The sequence below is a fragment of the Pelodiscus sinensis genome, chromosome 22 (genome assembly GCF_052426305.1).
Source record: "Pelodiscus sinensis isolate ZL-2025 chromosome 22, ASM5242630v1, whole genome shotgun sequence".
NCBI classification, from domain to species: Eukaryota; Metazoa; Chordata; order Testudines; family Trionychidae; genus Pelodiscus; species Pelodiscus sinensis.
In genome coordinates, this window is record NC_143073.1 from 3,523,137 (window position 1) to 3,543,260 (window position 20,124).

The following is a 20,124-nucleotide window of genomic DNA, read 5'->3' on the forward strand; positions in this document are numbered from 1 at the left end:
GCTGCCATAAAGCATCCTCGTCTGCCATGACGTGGGCTCTGCATGGACAGAGGCTGCTCTGGGACCCACAGAACAGCCCATGTCTGTGGTGGGTCTGAGCTCACTGCGGACAGAGGCTGCTCAGCAGCAGTAGCCTCTGTCCGCGAGCTCAGACCCCCCATGGACAGGGGCCACTGCCAGGGAGCACCCTCTGTCAATGGGGGCTTGGATTCCCCCGTGGACAGGGGCTGCTGCTCTGCAGTAGGTGGATCTATCTGTGTGGGAAGCTGGTTTTAAAGTGGCTCCCTTCGCTGACCAGCTCTTGCCTGCCACCCCACGCTGCTGCCTTTGCTAGAGAGGCAGCAGTGCAAGGTGGCGGGTGCTCCCCGGGGGTGGCTCTGGAAGCACACTGGCTGCTGGCCCTGCCTCCAGGGACTATCAAATAGTCGTGCAATCACTAAAATTTCATGCGGTTACACAACTATTCAATTACATGCAATCTAACATCCCTATTCATATTCCGAAATAATTGGGAAAGGTGGTAAACTGTGAGGTGACAAAGTCTGCAGACAATTCTACATTACTCAAAATAATTAGTCTAAGGCTGACTGTGAAGAGTTACCAAAGGATCTCACAAAACTGGATGACTGGACTACAAAAGAAGAAATTAAATAGTAGAAAATACCAAGTAAAAGACATTGGAAAAAATAAACCCAAATATACATACAAAATGATGGGATCTAAATTAGTGGATACCTGTTGAGAAAGAAACTTTGGGAGTCATTGTGGATAGATTACTGAAAACATCTTCTCAATGTGCAGTGGCAGTCAAAAAAGCTAACCATGCAAGGGGCTATTAGGAAAGGGATAGAAAATATAACAGAAAATATCACCCATAAGTAAATCCTTTTCACAAAGTGATCACACCATATCTAATTTTTCAACACTCATCCTCAAAGGAAGCCTGTTAAACACCACTTCCAAATGTGGACTCTGGGAATGCTGCTGTACACTAAAACCATGGACTTATCACAGACACTGGTTTCATGGCTCATTATAATGATCAGTAGCACACACCTGCTTGCTAGCCCTTAAAATGGTCCATTTTCAAATTCCTTTTGCATACCATTATTCAGAATTCATGTACTAAAGGACAGGCCCAACAGAGAAAGCAACAGAACGTCACTAGCCATTACCTACAGCCCCCAGCTAAAACCTCTCCTACACATCATCAAGAAACTACAACCTATCCTAGATGGTGATCCCTTGCTATCTTAGATCCTGGGAGGCAGGCCAGTCCTCGCTTACAGACAGCCCCCCAACCTGAAACAAACACTCACCACTAACTGCACACCACACATGGAAACATTAACCAAGGAACCAAACTCTGCAACAAACGCTGTTGCCAAATCTGTCCACATATTTACTTTAGTGACACAATCATACGACCTAACTACATCAGCTATACCATCAAGGGCTTGTTCATTTGCATATCATCATGTGCCAGCAATGCCCCTCTGTCATGTACACTGGACAAACTGGACAGCATCTACGCAAAAGAATAAATGGACACAAATCAGACACCAAGAATGGTAACATACAAGAACTGTAAGGAAAGGACTTTAACCTTCCTGGATACACAGTTACAGACTTGAAAGTTACACTTGAGCAAAAAACTTCAAAAAAGACTTCAGCATCAAACTGCTGTGCTAGAATTCATATGTAAATTTTACACCATCAGACTGGGTCTGAAGTAAGGACTGGGAATGGCTCTCCCATTATAATAAGCAATTTTCCCCATTAGGTATTCTTACCTTATCAACCGTTGGAAGTGAGCCACATCCACCCTGAATGAATTACTCTCATTTGCACCATTGTAAAACTCCCATCTCTGTATGTATGTATCCCTGCCATCTGAATCTTTCATTTTATGGATCTGACTAAATGAACTGCAGCCCACAAAAGCTTATGCCCCAATAAATTTATTAGTAATTAAAGTGCCACAGGACTCCTTGTTGTTTAATCTAACCCTTATTGCCCACTCACCATCTCAAGTGATATCCTACAACGTGTTACCACTTATGCTCAACTACTGTGTATTTAGCTCAGAAATTCTGATTTCTTTCCCCAAATCTGAAGAACTCCATGTAGTTTGAAAGTTTGTATCTTCCTTCAACAAAAGTTGGTCCAAGATATCACCTTACCCACCTTGTGCATTTCATATCCTGGAACCAACACGGCTACAATACCTTTGCAAACACATTTGAAAATTTTAGAGTGTATATACATTCTGAACTTAATTCAGTAAAAATGCCATCGCGAGATTCTATGTTTATTGTTTCATGTTAGCTTTTACTTCAACTTCACTCAAGATACAAGTAAAAAGATAGATAACTTATCAATTATGCAAACCAACCTGAAGTATTAATATAAAGATGAATTTTCTTTGCTCATGGATGACACCACCGTTTATTCTGTGATTATTTTGCAGTAGGCATCTAAGCTGCACTGTAGTAAGCATTGTAAACATAACTTAGGCAAAGATCTTGTCCCAAAGAGTTCATAATTTAACTTTAATATGAGACACAACAGGTGGATGTAAAAAACAGATAGGGTAAGCATAAAGTATGTGTGAGATTATTATAAGTAGCAAAGCACACCAAGTGCTTAGTCACCAGTAATAAAGATTTTGCAACTGAAATTTAGTTAATAATTCCGTTAATGTACAGACTATCAAAGAATCCAGCTGACTCTCCCATAACTGCATTGACTCTGTATCACTATGGGGAGTAAAACAGAAAAAATATTTGATTAAACAAGCAGGTATGATTTACAAACACAAAAGGGTACAGGATCTGTTGCACAAAAAGATGGTAATCACTTATAGTTACTTTATTACTATTACTACTCTATAAGACTGCACTGAATTAGCTAAGAGTTTAAAAAAAAAATTCTTACAGCATGGGGACAAGTGTATTACTGGCTAGCTCAAAACCAGCCAAATACAATTTTACCAAATTAAACAAATAAACCAAACCAGAAAAACAACATCCTTTTCCTTTAGACTGGAATCAAGCATGAGAAATTTCAACCCAAAGAACAATTTTCCCAGGAAGTTCAAAGTGCTCAATAGGAGCTTGTAAAAGGAAAGTGCATCCTTAATCATAAGGATGGTATTGTTCCAAGAAAACAGTAATAAAGGACTATGTGAAATTCCACTTGGGTAATCTTGATAGTACTTCTATGTGTCAGACTGTCCAATAAACTGTAGTTAGTACTATACTGGACAGTGTTCCAATACTGTGGAGATGCTCAAAGTGAAACACGGTATTTCAGAGCTCCATTATACTGGTAGTTTTCTAACATAGGAAAATGTTTATAAACCATTGTAACTTTTGCCACCAAACTTTATAAAAATGGCCTTATTAGATATGGAACACTATAGGAACACTACCATCGAGAAGGGAGGTACCACAGAAATCTGTCCTACCTGACAGTGGCTGTAGTGCCTTTTCAATAGAAGGCAACGGGTCCTTTCTGAGAGGTCGGCTGAGTGAAGCCTCCTGTGTACTGAAGAGTCCAGGACTGTCAGTTAATTTTTTACGTCCACTACTGCTGGTAGAGTTAGTGACTCTGCAGCTGCCTATTGCACTCGTGAAAAGATTTGTGTGTTCATCACTGCTAGCTGGCTCAGAACTAGGGGTGAATCCTCCCAAGGACAGACCTGCAGAGTTTTCAGAACAGTCGATCTGTAATGGTGTCTGTAATCCCAATGCTAAAGAGTTAGACTCCGAAGGTTCTCTCCTGACCCATTGTTCCTCTCTGCTTAGCAAACCCTTAGAAGGTGAAAGGTGCGGACAAGACATATGACATCTGTGTTTCTCTTTATGTTTGTATCTCTCACCAACAGCTTCCTTTCCAAATCTGTAGCGCTTCAAGGATTCCAGGACTGTTCTGGAAGAGCTGTTAGAAGTTATAGTGTCCATGGAAACCTGTGGTTGCTCTGAAGAACGATGTTCTCTATGTTTATGACGATGTCTGTGTTTATGCTCAAGCATCCAGCCATAAGCCATTTCAGGTGGAACACTGGGATAGGTGCTCATAGACAGGAGTGGAGTCCTGCTAGTTGTGAGGAAGGCTTCTTGACGTAGAAGCTTATGCTTCTTCTTGTGGTATTTGGCAGGATTAAGAAGCAAATGGCCTGCATGCATGTAAGAAGGTGGTGGCAGTGGGGTAGTAAAAGAAGGAGAAGGTGGTGGAGGATAAAGAGTTGGAGGGTACCTTCCATAATAACCTAGTCCTATTGGAGTAGCTGCAAGGGGAGAAGGAGAATAAGGCATGCCATAAGAGGGATAGAATCCAGTACTGGAAAGAGGAAAACTAAGACTATGCATGAAAGGCATTTCTGCCATAGCCTCCCGCATCTTGGGGGGTCTGCCTCTCTTCTTCTTTAAATCAGGTTTCCGAATGTAGTGCAAAGGATCTAAAGGAAAGGTTGGATGAGTATAGAAGCTATTGAAGTTTATCCTAAAAATAGTAGGCAGTAGGTCTCGGGGTATAAAATGATGACTTCTGTGGGTTATTCTTATTTCACTCAACCGACTTATTAGTTCCTCTAACTCAGCGAGGAAATCGGGGTCTTGCCTACCTCGGAGCTGAGGGTATTTCTTTTTCCTTTTTCGTTTCTGTCTTTTCATTTTATCATAACTGAGGTAATCGTGACCCCGGCGCTTACACTTATGTTTGTGTTTTTCTTTTAGGCTACTTAAAACTGTGGAGGTGTCAGGGGAAATGAGGGAAACGTGCTCAAATGAATGTCTTTTCTTCTTCTGCCCACAGAATTTCTCTGCTCGGTCTGAAGTACTGTTATTATCTGTTCCTATTCCACTGTCACTGGGGACTGTCTCATCACTGTGAGACTCACTAATTGGTGAAGGAGTGGCTTCCTTCAGCGATGTCAGTTCACTTAAGTGAGAAGGAGAGTTCGGCAATAAAGTAGGAGGAGATAATCTCCTCCTTCCCTTGGAGGCCTTTTTCATTGCAAGGGTCTGAATTAAACTTCCTTGTCTGGAGTGTATATGTAAGTATGGCACTGAACTGGGCTCCACAAATCCTGCATCGCTGCTGACAGGGCTTTGCCCCCCACTGGCTGCTGAAGACTGAGAGCACACTGGAGATGGAAGAACCTCTGAATTATTAGCTGCTGAAGGCAGCAAAGGAGGAAGTACATGTCCCAGGGGTGTCCCAGCTGTTTGCTGGGTAGTATTCTCTAGAATAGTTAAACTGGCAGAATTACTAGTTAAAATACCATTCAGGACAGTTTTTGGTTTCCTACCTCTTCTCTTTCCTATGTAAATGGTTCCTTTCTTGCTAACATTTATCTGCTGGCCTAATTTTGAACCAAATGTGGCAGCAAGGGTTGACACTGTATTGTGGACTTTGGATTGCACTTTCCCTTTGTTATTTGGTTCCACTGTGCTACAGAGGATTTGATTCAAAAGCTTTTTTCGCTTCAAGGTTTTCATTTTGTTTATTTTTCGGATAATTGTTTTCATTAATTGCCCATTATTTCTCTTGATAACTTTTCTATCTGATTCTGCCTCAGGGTCTCTCATGCTACACATATTAGTATTCTGGGCTTCCTCTGGATCTCTGACCTGTTCCTTCCTCTCAAAAAAATCCCCACTACATTGCTGATCACTTTCAGACTCCATTTTGTTTAAATTATCTGTCGCAACAAAAGGTGCTACAGACAGAATAGGTGGTTTCATTTTAAGAGCTGATCTGATCTGCCTTTTGGGTCGCCCTCTCTTCTTAGGAAAAATCTGTCCCGCTAAGCTTTGTTTTAGGGAGGGAATTTCTATCTCGGGTTGCAGAACAGGAGGCTCTTGTTCTTCCTTTGATTGCACTGAGAAAACTTTTGATGCTGGGATTTTTAGGGTTCTCTTTGGGGGACCTTCCAGCTGGGGCATCTCCTTTGATTTAGGCCTTCCTCTTTTGGGTTTATAAAAGTCTGGCAAGAGGTCACCTGACACACACACACTGGAGGGCGGTTTGTGAGTACTATAAAATTTTTGAGTCTGTTTGTCAGCTTCAGTTAACAGAGCCAGAGACTGTCCACCGTTGGACTTGCTCAGTTTTGGCAACTGATGTTTGACAAATTCATGCTCTACAAATGAAGTTGACCCTATATTTTTCAAGAATTTAGCTTGCTCCAGACTACTGTTGGATAGTGCACTGCACGAAATGTTTTTAAAAAGCTCTGACCTTTCTAATTCTAGACCCTTTGTAGGCCGACACATGTTTCTAGACACCACTTTAGTCCACCGTGGTTTCCTTCCTTTTCTTTTCTTTAAAGATTTTGACTGAGTAGCACTTAGGTCTTCAGCTCCTTGGCAAGGTTTCCCTGATGCAGTTATTGCACCAATCTTTAGAAACTGTTTGGTATTAAACAAACTTGTGAAGCTAACAACTGAAGAGGTGACGGTAGCATGAACATTTGATTCAGTTGTCAGACTGTTTTTTTTCCCTATGGAGGGACTAGTTCTTGTGGTCTCTGTACGTGTGGCTTTTAAATCATGTAATTCTTTATCCACACCTTTAAAATCAGTGCTCAGACTGTGAGCTGATGATCGGTTCAGGTGCAAAAGTGTACTGTCCGAAGAAAACTGAGTCTTCCCAATCTGCTCCGAAATGCCTTCTAACAGATCTGTGGTGGTACTTACATATGCTGGATTTGAAGCTAACTGAGAGGAGGTTGCTGTGGGGCTCCTGTTTAAGGTAGTAACAGACACTGTGGGTGAGGGTGATGGGAGGTTTCCCTCTCCAACAGCACTAAACGGGGACTTTGCTGTAGAGACATCTGAAGCTCCTCCTGTCCTAAAGTCTGGTGTAGTGCAATACACTGGAGGCTGCTTTTCATGCTTAGATGTTTCATAAGTGCCCTTTTCACTGGATGAGAAACTGTCCTGCTGAATACAGGTTCCTTCATTAAATATTTCTTTGTCTATGCCAGAAACCTCTTTTCGAAGTGAAATCTTTTCCAAGATATTATCTTTATTCTGTCTTATAATATGTTTCTCAAAAGTTTTACTGTTGGTGTTATCTTTCAAGAATTCTGTAGTCTCATGGCTTTCGAGATTACTGAGGTTCGTGCTGCAAGAAAGCTTGAAGGTCTCAGAAGCAGGACTGACAGAATCAGCTTTCAGACTTCCAGAGTCCTTGTTAATCAATCCTGCTGAAGTGCCTGGCAGTTTCTTCCCAGAGTCCTTGCTCACTAGTCCCACTGGGGTGCCAATCCCCAGCAGCTTCTTCCCAGAGTCTTTGTTAATCAATCCTGCTGGGGTGCTAATTCCCAGCAGCTTCTTCCCAGACTCCTTGTTTACCAATCCCACTGGGGCACCAATCCCCAGTGACTTCTTTCCCAATTCCTTGTTAACCAATCCCACTGGGATGCCAATCCCTGGTGGCTTCTTCCCAGAGTCCTTATGAACTAAAACAGCCACAGAGCTAGTCACTGGCTGCTTCTTCCCAGAGTCCTTGTTAATTAATGCAGCTGGAGTGTCAATCCCTGGTGACTTCTTTCCAGAGTCCTTGTTAATCTGTCCAGCTGAAGGGCCAATCCCTGGCGGCTTCTTCCCAGAGTCTTTGTTAACCAATATGGCTGCAGTGCCAGTCCCCAGTGGCTTCTTCCCTGAGTCCAATCCAGCAGCAAGGCTAGTTCCTGGCAATTTCTTTACTAAGTCCTTATTAACCAGTCCAGCTACAGTTCCAGTTCCTGGTGGCTTCTTCCCAGAGTTTTTAACCAACCCAGATGAAGTTCCAGTTCCTGGCTTCTTCTGCTTTGTTTTGGAAGACTTGGAGGGGGGGCAAATTGCAATGAGTTGAGCCAATTTTTCTGTTACGGTTGTTGCTCCATTAATTTGTGCTCTATCCTTCAAGTCAGGATCACGGCTACCGACAAGAGCAGAAGGAGATGACTTTACATAATCTGTCATTTGAGTGGGTAACGGAGAAAGTTTCTTAGATGCAGGACTTGTTTCTCCTTGTAGGTTTTCCTCAGCATGGAATTCAACTGGTGCAATTTCTCCCACTTTCTTGCAAAGCTTTGAAGGATCCTAAAAGTTTAAATAAGAAAAATACTTTAGAACCTGAGAAAAACAAAAGTAAATTTTCTCTAATCATTCTATCCTGTTGTGCTGATGTAATTAATTTATTGCTGTTGGATAAGGGATCTCTTTGAATGAGAGGATGCATCTCAACGGACTGTGTCATTTCTAAAAGAACAGATTTCAGTGGACAAGTACAGGGTTTTATAAAACAACTATTAACCATACACCTCTGCAATACCTAGCACAAGTAATTTAACCTGTTCTACTGATCTGAAATATTGTTTAATATAGTTAGTGCTCATGAAAGTGAACAATAATACTTCCCTGAACTATTATTATATGCATTATGGTAGCCCCAGGGGAGGCCCCAATCCAGTAGATACAGTACATATCCTTAGTATGGGCAGGCACTGTTGTAAATTCAACCACACACAGTTCCATCAATATCCCTCAGCTCCAATATCAACACTTACTACAATTATGGTCACACACTTTCACCACAGAAGGCTGCTGACTGTGGTAAAATGTACCAAACTCCATGAGGACTAGAGACTACCAAAATTCTTACAGCTGTGCCTTAATCCAAAGAAGTTCAAAAAAGCTGTCGGGAGCTGGGGCAAGAATTGACACTCATTCTTTATAGTGATCAGGTAATGAAATACAAAGTACAAGGCTTGCAGAAACTTACCTGACACACAGTGGCCTGAGGATTAAGCCTATTATCCAGGGTGAAAAATATTGGAGCTTCTATGCCCACCTAACACTGTTTTCCCTGACATTTAAATTAATACAAAATATTGTATACTGTTTATTTTTGCTGTACTTAATCAATTTTATAAATTACACAAGCCTAAGGCTGGCCAAAGAGCAGGACAAATATTTATTGAATATATACAAATGTCACCACAATTAACTTACTAGTTGGTGAACAGGAGGCGACAAGCAATACAGCTGCTCAAATATTGTAAAACAAAATTGTTGAAATATATCAGTGATGTGAATTGAATCCATACTAGAATAAAAGGAGAGGTGTCTGTCACAGAGAACATTTGAGAAGACTTGAGAAGTTTCTAGGGGTAGGCAGGCCCCAGCCCCGCCCCCTCTGCTGAGCCCCCCCCCCCCATCACGGGGAGAGGAAGAGCATGAGAGCACCCCAGTATCCCTGGAGCAGAGGGGGAGGGAAGAGGCTGCATGGCCTGAGCCTCCCCACCCTCGGGAGCAGTGGGGAAGCAGGAGACCTCATGGCCCAAGGCTCCCCAGCCCTAGGAGCAGTGGGGAGGGAGGAGACCATGTGTATGTCTACCATCACAATGGGATGGGCAATGTTAGTAATTATAATACCTTAGCAATGTTCTTTTTGACCAGCCTTACTTATTCCAATCTCTTGTGCTTTTGACAGGCCATTTTCCCCTTCCTGACTTCACCCACTGTTTTATATGGCCTTCAACAGCCAGAATTTTGATTAAAATAAGGAGTCTAAGGTTATGTCTACACTTGCAATTGATTGATAAAACTTCTGTCATTCATGGGTGCTTAAACTCCCTCCCTCGAATGACAAAAGTTTTGCCATGGCACGTGCAAGTGTGAATGATGATTTGTTAGCAGGAGCGCTCTCGTGCCAATCAAGTGAAAGCTGCTCATGGGGGCTAGCAGTATTCACACATGCCAATGTTTAGCAACAGGGCTAAGTCAACACAGCTTTGTTGCTACAAGCTGCATAGTGTAGACATGACCTCAGTTTAGGCTCCTATGTTCATGTGCAGTCAATAGGATTTGTGCTTCCACTTCACGTAAGCACTTTTGACAACTCCATAACTAAGGCACCTAGTGTCAGGAGTAAGGACCTCAGCTGCACGTGCTCAGTACTCTGAGCCAGCCAGGCTGCCTGATGGACCACCCTGCCTGACTGGCTGAGCAAGCCAGCTCTTAAATCTAGCAGCAGGAGCTTCTTGCTGGCCACTCAGCACACATGCCCATGGGACTCTACTTCCCTATGCAGCCTGCTTCTGCTCCGACCTTGTTTTCACCTAGCCTCACTCCTATCTTGAGCCCTGCTCCTTCCATCTCTGACTCTAGTAATCCAGCCCTGATCCTCGGCTCTAACTCTCAACTCTGACCCTCTCTCAGTCCCTGGTTCTGACTTCAGTCCAGACCCTCAACTCTGATTCCTGACTTCAACTCTGTCTTGCCCCTTGTCTCTGGCACTTGGATTCCAATCACTAGGCATGACTGCCTATGAGCCAGTCTGCTGGACACCTGGGAGCCTAATTTTTGGCTCTTATTTTGGAAAATTTTAAGCCAACAGTATATTTCTTCTTGTTCCCCTCTCTCTTTCTTTCTCTTCCCCCATCCCTCCCATAGCGCTCTCTTTCCCTTTTGCTTTGCTGTGTATTCTGACTTTGATATTTCATGTTTCTCCTTTCTTCTCCAATTCTTTTTATATGCTGTATTTCTCTTTCTAATGTAGCCCATCAACCTCTCCTCCCCATGCTCCAAAACATAGGGCTTAGAAATTTTACCAGACAGTGAAATATTTGATCGCCTACTGCCTGGAGCAAAACCATAATGAGAAGCAATCCCTGCCCCCCTGAGCTGCTAGGATTGGGAAATATACTAAACATCTCACCAAGATACTGTCCCAGGACTCTGCTCCATATTTTCTAAAAGCTTTTGGGTAGCAAGAGTGGTAAACAAACCCTTACACTGTCAGAAGGGACAAGGTGCACATTCTGTGTGTGGGTCCCTGTCCTTTAAACCCATGTGTGTGTGTATGTCCATCCTTTAAACCCATGGCTTCTTGTTTTCTTCAGAAAGGTGCCTCAGCTACTCTACTGTTCTCCCAACTCTCTCTTGTATGTCCTGCTTCTCAGTCAACAGTTCCAGTGCCTGTCTCTGCTGCTGCTCAACTCAGAGCTCTCTTAAATGGCTCTGTAGCAAAACTGATTTGATTCTTGTCAGTTTCACAAAACAGGAAAATTTTCCAAAAAGGATCTAAATAGGAGTGAAAATGGAGACGGCCAATCTATTCTCATTGTGTTGCACTTTGGAAAGAATTGAGCAGCAGTAGATAGTTTGTGTGTCTGTTGACATATTTAGGGAGACAACACTGCAGTTCGTTTACCATCCAGTCGTATTTGAAAAAAGTTGTTCCAAACTGTAAGAACTCAAACTGTCCCCTTCAAGTAATGTATGAATTTGGACAAAGCATGTGCACAGGTTTTGATTGCCTGCAATATACTTTTTGAGAAAGGCACAGATAAAACTAGTCTTGGATGGGAGGGGAGGTCAGGATCTTGAAACTTTGTTTTTAAAATGAGCACAGATTCTACAGAAATTAATGGCACTCACTCTGAAAAGCTTGGGAGAAATCTGTATTTTTCTCTGCAATTCCAGAAACCAGGCCTCTGTACTAGTTTTGAAGCCAAGTACCAGTTAAAAAAACCCACTTTGTCATGGCCTCCTATGCTTTATGAAAATGGGCTTATGAATATGAACGTGCATACCTCAAAGATGTTTTAGGTAAAGTACATTATGTAACATAGCATTTTTAAAGTTATAATCTGCTGAATATGCATATTCTAATTTTGTGCATGTATCTTTCTTGTATGTGAGTTAGATATATTAAGTGGGCACCTATGTTATTAGTCCAGGTATTCTAGTAAAAGCCATTATTGTTCTTTTGAGAACTTAATGGCTTGGTGATCAAGTCAATGACTTGTGAATGGTTTTGTTTTTCCTGTAAGCCCAAACTGTGGTTGGTTCTACCAAGACATGTGACCATGCCATCTGATGTTAGAACCCATTTTGCTTCTGGTATTATTCCACTCAAGGTGAGAAAAATGAACTGAGCACAAAGCCAAAACAGTTATAAAGGAGGAAGAGGGACCAAACAATAGGGGTAGTGGTCAGATGCCAGGAGCCTCTCCCCAAGTTATCACACAAAATTCCTGCTGGAAACATCTAAGACTGAATGGGGGAAGGATTGAGTCCAAGCTAGTAGACTGCTTTGCTTGTGAAAGAGATGATTAGAACAAATGTTAGGGTAAGAATTTGCATGTAATAAGTTGTATTGCATGTAAAAAAGTGTATTAGGATTATCTGACGTGTTTTGTTTATTTTGGCTTAGTAACTTACTTTGATCTGTCTGTTTTCCTTTCCAATCACTTAAATCCTACTTTTTATACTTAATAAAAATACTTTTGTTTATTATCAAGGCCAATTTAAATAACTGTTACCAGGGAAAGGGAGAGGAAGGGAGGGGGAGAGCAACCACTGTGCACTTCTCTTTTTCATTGATAAGAGGGAAAACTTATAAGTATTCTCTGTGTAGAACTTTTATATAGAGTAAGATGGATTTATTTGGGGTTTTGGTCCTCTTTGTGGGCTGTGGTCCTAGGTGCAATCAATGTCCCTATAGCTAAAACCTCCCATAGCTGAGCTGTTTCAGTGTCTGTGATGCTCTGCAGGCTGTGTGACAATGCCATGGCTGGGGGAGACCACTGCTTCTGGTCCAGCAGGATACGGTAATGGAATGGTCCAGAGAACAGGCTGACACACTCAGTGGCATGAATAGCACTCTGGGTGACAATCCCAAGGGAACCCCTGTATTCCAATGCACCACTCACTTAATCACAGGTATTTTAACAGAAAATAACTGGTTTAACACCTTTTTTGGAAACCAATTTCATTTTGTTCATTGAATATAAAATAAAACAAATCCAATTAAGAGAGACATATGTATATTAAGAACATTTTGTCTCCATAGGCAACAGGCTGCTACTGTAGTCGCAAATCCTTTATGAAAGGCTACATTTATAACCTAGATCAACAGAACAGCTTTGTTTACCATATTCTCTAGAATGTTAAATAATTGAGGGCTGGTGACATCAGGTGATTTATCTAAACAAAAATAAATCACTCACATGCTATTGTCTGACTGATTATCTTGCTGAACCACGTAAACCGTCAACTGAGCTGCAAAGACAGTATTTTACCACCTTTCCCCATTATAAATAACTTAGGAGCTCAGCCAATCAAAATATTTTTAATACCTAAAGATTTTTTACTGCAACAAAGCTGTCTGGAGTCCAAATAAAGCGAGGATTTAAAAAAATTAAAAACATTTTTATAATTAAAAAAAGTGATTTCTAAAACGTTCCTACACAAACCTGCGAATACTGCCGAAGTAATAAGGCTTTTCACTTCACAGATCTCACAGAATTAAAGGGAGTCCTCCTTCCCCTTATAAACATATCCCAAGGATTGAACAATTACCTATGATTGTTTTAGTCCCTCATAACTCTCATCATTTGCTTGTTTCACAGCACCCCAAAATGTGGTAAATTGCCAGATTAACACTTAATATACAGGGGAGGTACTGCCTTGATGTACTTATAATTAAGGATGTTAAAATGCATTTAAGTGATACAGAGGCAGTAGTGCGGGATAGCAGGTAGCTACCCAGGAACCAGCTTTTAAGCTGGCTTCCCATGCATATTGGGAGACTGTAACTGAACACGGACCAATAAGCCCCAGCTCACCAGTTAACCATGAACATGGCTACACTTTCACATCCCTGCTTATAATTTGATTGAAGATGAAGAACAACAGGTACGGCGAACGACAGAGGAGGACGAGGGTTGCTAATAGCAAGAATGTTTGATTGCATAGGAAGAACTGCAACCATCTCAATAAACGGAAGTTTTCTTCTTTGAAGGTATATTTTAAACTGTTTAATATATATTACAAAAGTTAGGCTTTTGTGTGTGAGCACTTGGATTAAAGTGCGAAAGGGGTGGTGGAAAGAAACGGCAGAAGTGAGAGATTGCAAACCTGTCTTCAAACTGTCTTCCATGCGATCTCTACACTGATCACTTGGATAAGTCTTCCAATATTAATCCAGCTTCAAGGCAACTGCAATAGTCCTAGCAATGGCACAAATGCTAGTATAGACAAATGAGAAGACTTACCCAGCATAGCTTGGGTCTATCAAGGCACGGGGCAGAGGATGTGAAGGGGGGGGAGCGAAAGGCAGGCAGCTTGGGTGTGGGGGGTACAGGAGTCAGGGTTGTAGATGAGGAGGGGCTCAGGGCAGGGGGCGCAGGAGTCAGAACAGGAAGTGGGGGACTCAAGGAAGGGAATGGGAGTGCAGGAGTTGGGGGCCTCAAGGCAGTGGGGAGGGCTCAGGGTGGGGCAGCCAGCAACTGCTCCCATGGCCAGCCTGCGGCATCAGAGGCTGTGCAGCTCACCTGCTCGCTGGCTTCTCTAGATGCATGGTCCGCCTACTAGTTGCTCCCTGGACAGGCAGGCCACGAGGCTGGAAGGCCGTCCCAGGCTGTGCTGCTGGCCAACAGCTGCTCCCTGGAGTTGGGACACTGTGCTTGCTGACCCCCTGTGGTCATTTGTGTGCATAACTGTCCCTGCTATCACACTCCCTTTTCGTCTGATGAGAAACAGTCACATTCCACTCACATCCCATTGTCCTGGCACAACCAAACCCTGGACTTTGCTCTAAGCTGTGATAAGAGGAAGCTGCATACCACATTTGGTGGTTATAGCTCTTACTGTTTAGGAGGAATTCTTGAACAAATGGACTCAGATAGACGGACACAGAAATGCACAAATACGCTGAAATATATAGTAGATAACCATGTCATCAAACATTGCTCAGAGTAGGTCAGACAACATGGCAGTATATGTGTCTGTGGTTAGCCAATATTACAGTTTAGATCCTTGCCAGTACCTGTGCTAGACCAAGCGTGGGGGATAATTGCCTAACATTTTCTGCATAGAGGAGGCCCCAGTAGCTCAGTGTCACTTTCCATAATACTCACTGCCCTGCTGATCCCAGGGGTGACTCCAGAAATCAAAAGTCTTCCTCAAAGCAGTGATGTGTTCTTGATTAAAGTCCTTTCTAAAGCAAAAAGCTATCAGGTCACAGCCCTCCAGGCCCTACTGTTTCAGAGGGCTGATGCCTTCAGGTACTACTCAGTTGTTTGCTTTGGAAGCTACTAGTGCTAGAGGGATTTTGTAATATGGAGAACAGCTTGGCACTGAGCCCAGCTTCTCCATGGCAGCTGCAATCTTATGTAAATTGTACTAGGGCTTCACATTTCAGAGGAGTTTTTTTTCTTTGCGCACACAAAACAGACAGCTGTGGAGGCAGCCATGATCTGTCCGACAGCCTTGGAGACTAAACAAGGTGCCACTCTTATTTCCTAAAATAACAGCATGGAAGCATATGCTCCCTTAAATGGAAAAGGAGTAATCCAAACCTTTTCTCCCTTGCGTTGACCCACCACAACGTAGCAGGGTGTGCTTTCAATGGGTAAAGTGTTTTCAAGGTGCAATAGTTTGTTCAGACAGGCTCATGGTCAGTTTTATAGACACAAATTAAGAAGGTTGTTTTCTTTTTTGTTTCTGCAGTTCTAAGCTGGCTCACATGAGGCTCAGTTGATTTTAGCATTTCACTTCCTCTTATTGTATATTGTGCTTGAAAAGTCTGCACTGTTTTTAATGTATGCAAATAAGGGTTTATAACTCAAGACAATATTTCTTATTTTCCTGTTGATCTTACGAACATGAAATACCCAGGTAAAATGCTAAGGGTCTTTATTAAAAGAGAGCTAACAAGAAATGTTGACAGATAAAAGCTCATCTTGGATGTCTTGCCTAGAAACTGCTAATTATGCTTAGATTTTCCACAACACAGCTGCACAATAAGCATGCATGATTACCTAATACTAAAGTATAGCAACTAATGAAAAATTAATAAGAATAATGTGCATGTTTACACGAGGAATGCAAGTTTAGGATATACGTCTCTATGTACCATTACATTCTCGAGTTTTCAAAATAATGCAACTTTGCTCTTACTTAGCAACCACAACTGTTCTTTGTTTTGCTTTGGAATCTCTCCCCCAGAAGTGCGATGAAGGGGTCACTAAAATATTAATAAAAGTTAAGTAGTAAGTGGCACTGCCCTATTAATTATTTGTATTATTGCAGCACTAAGGAGCCTCCTGTGCTAGATGCTGTACAAACACAAACACAACCACAACCAAAAAAAGGAAGGCAGAAGATACATGGTTCTGGAAGTGAATCTCTAGCTTGGTAAATGTTGTAGGCGGTCCACCTTCTGTAGTGAGAGGCAGATGCATAGTTTAGATCAGTGGTTCCCAACCTTTTTTATACTGTGGACCAGCAAACCCATTCACAAACTTTTGGCATATTAACATTTTATTTGCATATTTGCAAGGCAAATAATAACTATGCGGATATGCAAATAAAATGTTAGCAGTCCACCAAAAGCCCTGACCCTCAGAGCCGCTACAGCCGGCTTCAGCTCCAGCAGTTGCCACGTGGCGGGCAACTGCCACAGCAGAAGTTGGCTGTTGATGGCGGCTCTGGGGGCTCCAGTGCCAGCCTTAACCCCTAGAGCCCCCCACCCCTCCACATCCAGCGCCAGCCACTGGCCCCAGAGTCCCCTGCACCCAACGCTCCCCAGTGCCAACCTTCCACCCGCAGAGTCCCCTAGTGCTAGCCCCCCATCCCAAACATCTCAGGGCCAACCCCCACCCCTCAAAGCCCCCAAACACCAGACTACCCAGTGCTAACCTCCTGTTTCCAAAGCCCCATTGTACCTGGCTCCCTCAGAGCTCCCCAGTGCCAGGCCCCAGACCTCAATATTAGCCCCATCCCCACACTCACCCAGTGCCAGCCCTGCCCCTGTAGCTCCCCCACTATTAGCCCCACCCTCCAAAGCCCTCTAGTGCCAGCTCCCTACCCCAGATGCCCCAGTGCCCGCTTCCCACCTCTCAGACCTCCCCAGTACTAGCCCTGCTCCCAGAGCCCTCCAGTGCCTGCTCCACCCTCTTCCCCTTGCCTTGCACTGCCTCCCAGCTGCGTGCTGCTGCTCTGGTCACAGCTGCTCTAAGGGTGCTATGTTGGGCTCCGCATGGCCCTCCCACCACTGAGTTAATTGCTCTTCTGTATCTGGGAAATTCCCCTCTCCCAATAGCCGCAGCGGGAGGTGAGGTGAGGTGCGGGGCCATGTACCCCATCCCCAACCCTAGAGCCACCATGGCCTGGCAGCGAGCAGTTCACAGACTGGCGGTTGGGAAACACTGGTTTAGATTACTTCTGCCTCAGTAGAAGGGGGACCAATGTTCTCAGAGACAAGATGCCTAGAATAGTTAACAGCAGAGGTGGGCAATAATTTTTAATGGGGGGCCACTCCAAGATTTTGGGAAGTGGTCCAGGGTCGCACTTCTATGGAGTGGGTACCGGGGCTGCAATGGAGGTTGGGTGCAGAAGGGAGCTTGGGATAAGGGATTTGGGTGCAGGAGGCGGGTGGGATCTGAGAGGGAGTTTGGGTGAAGAAGGGGGTTGTGATCTGGGGCAGGGTTTTGCAGTGCAGGGTACAGGAGGGAGTAAGAGTGCAGGAGAAGATTCTGGCCTGAGGAAGGGGCTCTAGGAGGGGGTGCAAGGTCTGGGAGGAAGTTGTGACCTGGATGAAGGTTTGGATAGTGACTTGGGGCAGGGAAATGGTTTGTAGGGGCAGGGAGTGGGTAAAGGTGCAGGAGAGGATTCTGACCTGGGAGAGAGGTGTAAGAGGGAGTGCAGGGTCTGAGAGGGAATTGTGACCTGGCAGAAGGGGGAAAAAGTGGTACAGAGGCTTTGGGTGGTGGCCTGGGGCAGGTAGTTGGGAGGAGGGGGTACCAGAGGCAGGCTCTGGCTGGGAGGCACTTACCTAGGGCAGCTCCAGCCAGCAGCCCTGCAGAAACCTGAGGCAGATTGTCTGCTGCAGTCCGAGGCTTCTGGCTGCTCCATGTGGCTCCGTTCCGGGCATGGGGAAGGGAAAAGGAAGAAGGGAGGTAGGCTACATACACTGCCCCTGCCCCTGGCAAAATTTCTCCGCAGTTATTGGCTGGAAACTGGCCAATGGGCGCTCAGAGATTTTGCTGGGGGAGGAGGGGGAAAGAGGCAGCGTGCAAAAATTTCCCTCCTCCTTCCCCAGCTATCCAGAGTGGAGAGCAGCTGACTGTTTAAAGCATGAGATGCTCTCTGCCTAAGGGTTCTGGCAAGGCGGCTACGGGCCGGATCCGGTGGATTCAGCCCACTGGCAACCTCTTGCCCACCCCTGGTAAAAGAGTATTTAACTAATAATAAAAGGGGACAGTAAAAAGAGGGAAGATACGAGCACACAGCACAAAAATTGAGATGTTGAGAACAAAAATAATCAAACATTAGGCCACGAAGAGAAAAAAAAAATCTTTAATTGTCTATGTATCACATTATGGGAGCTTGGACAATAAACAAGATGAACTCAAATTGCTCATTTATGAGCATAAATTCAGTCTAGCTCATAAACTTGAAGGGATTATTCACACGATTGGAATGTTAAAAATCAATGGTTACAACCTATTTAGGAAGGATTGAGTGGGCAAAAGGGGAGGGAGAGATGAATTCACTGTACTGTTCCCAAGTCACTGATAATTTGGAGTGAAGTGATCGTGATAGCTTATTTCTCACTGTCCTAATAGATAAAGCACAAAATAGGTTATCACTTGGTGCCTTCTATGGCCACCAAATCCCATGAGGGAACAGGATGACGATCCCTTTACACACCTATCTATAAGGTTTAGGGAAAAAAGCTAAGTGATTAAGGGGACTTCAATGTGAGTGACATATGCTGGAGGTCTTATGCTGCCAGTCCTAAAACATCCTTGTAATTTCTAAGTATTATGGTGAAAGTTTTCTAACCCAAGTGTGTTGGATTCAACATGGGGGAATTTTTATTATTAGACTTTGTGCCCCGATTAAATAAAAATGAACTCATTACAGAACTAAGATTTATTAGTAGCTTGGGTACAAGTGATCGTGACTTGATCACATTTATAAAGTACAAGAAGAATAAAGTTCACAGCAACAATATAAATACTTGGTGCTTTAGTAGGACTAGTTTCACAAAGTTGAAAAAAAATTATGAGCCAGATAAGATGAGAGGAAGAATTTAATCAGAAAAGTGTGAATGATAATTGGGCATAATTAAAGAACATCTTACTAGATGCTCTCAAACCACAATCTCACAACTGAGGAAAGCAATTCTGATGATTAAAAAACCAACCTGATTTAGAGGGGAAGTTAAGGTAGCTATTAATAGGACAGCTAGATTGACTATATTAAAAAAAAACCTGAAAGAAAGGAGACTTGGATGGGAATGAATATAAATCAGAAGTCAGGAACTGTAGAAAATTGACAGGTGATATAAGAGGACACAAGCAGGAATCTATGGACAGAAGAGTTAAGGGCACTAAGAAAGAATTTTAAAAATATATTAGGAACAAATAAATTCCGAAAATTATATTTGTCCATTACTAGATGGAAATGGTAAAATTATTCATAATAATGCAGAAAAGGCAGCAGTACTCAATAAATATTTCTGTTGTGCATTTTGGGGAAAACAGATGATGTGGTCAGTAACATTCTTTCTATTCCACTAGGTTCTCCAGAAGACATTACAACACAAATGAAAGAAGTTAGATATTTTTAAATAAGCTGGTCTAGATAACTTGCATCCAAGAGTTTTAAAAGAGCTGGTGGGCCACTGATGTTGATTTTTAATAAGTCTCGCAGCACAGGGGAAAGTTCCACAAGCAGAAAGAAAGCGAGTATTTTGGCAATATTTAGAAAGGCTAAGTGGGATGACCCAAATAATTATAGGTCTCTCAGCCTATAACAGTACCTAGAAAGATGATGGAGCAGCTGACATAAGATATGATTAATAAAAAATTAAAGGTGGTAATATAACTAATGAAAATCCATGGAAACTAGAGCCTGCTAAACTAATCTGAAAGCTCTTTTAGATGAAATTGTAAGTTTGGATGATAAAAAAAGTAACAGTGTTGACATAATATACATACACTTCTGTAAGGTATTTGACTTGGGACTGCACAACATTTTGATTAAAAAACTAGAACAGAAAATTAACATGGCACATGTTAAATTGATTAAAAACTGGCTAACTGATAGG

General features: G+C 43.0%; 1 protein-coding gene across 2 annotated transcripts in view; it reads right to left on the bottom strand.

The window, feature by feature from the left end:
- ASH1L (ASH1 like histone lysine methyltransferase) overlaps positions 1 to 20,124 on the bottom strand; it is a 158,773-nt gene that overhangs the window by 94,191 nt on the left and 44,458 nt on the right. The window contains exons 1-2 of one of the 2 annotated variants that reach the window (XM_075907958.2): positions 14,924 to 15,943; positions 3,470 to 8,096 (exon numbers count right to left, since the gene is read on the bottom strand). In XM_075907958.2, coding sequence (XP_075764073.2) covers positions 3,470 to 7,976 — 4,507 coding nt within the window. In that variant the 5' untranslated portion in view covers positions 7,977 to 8,096; positions 14,924 to 15,943. Of the gene's footprint in view, positions 1 to 3,469; positions 8,097 to 14,923; positions 15,944 to 20,124 lie in introns of those variants that run through there. The other variant, XM_075907956.2, reaches the window with a different exon arrangement.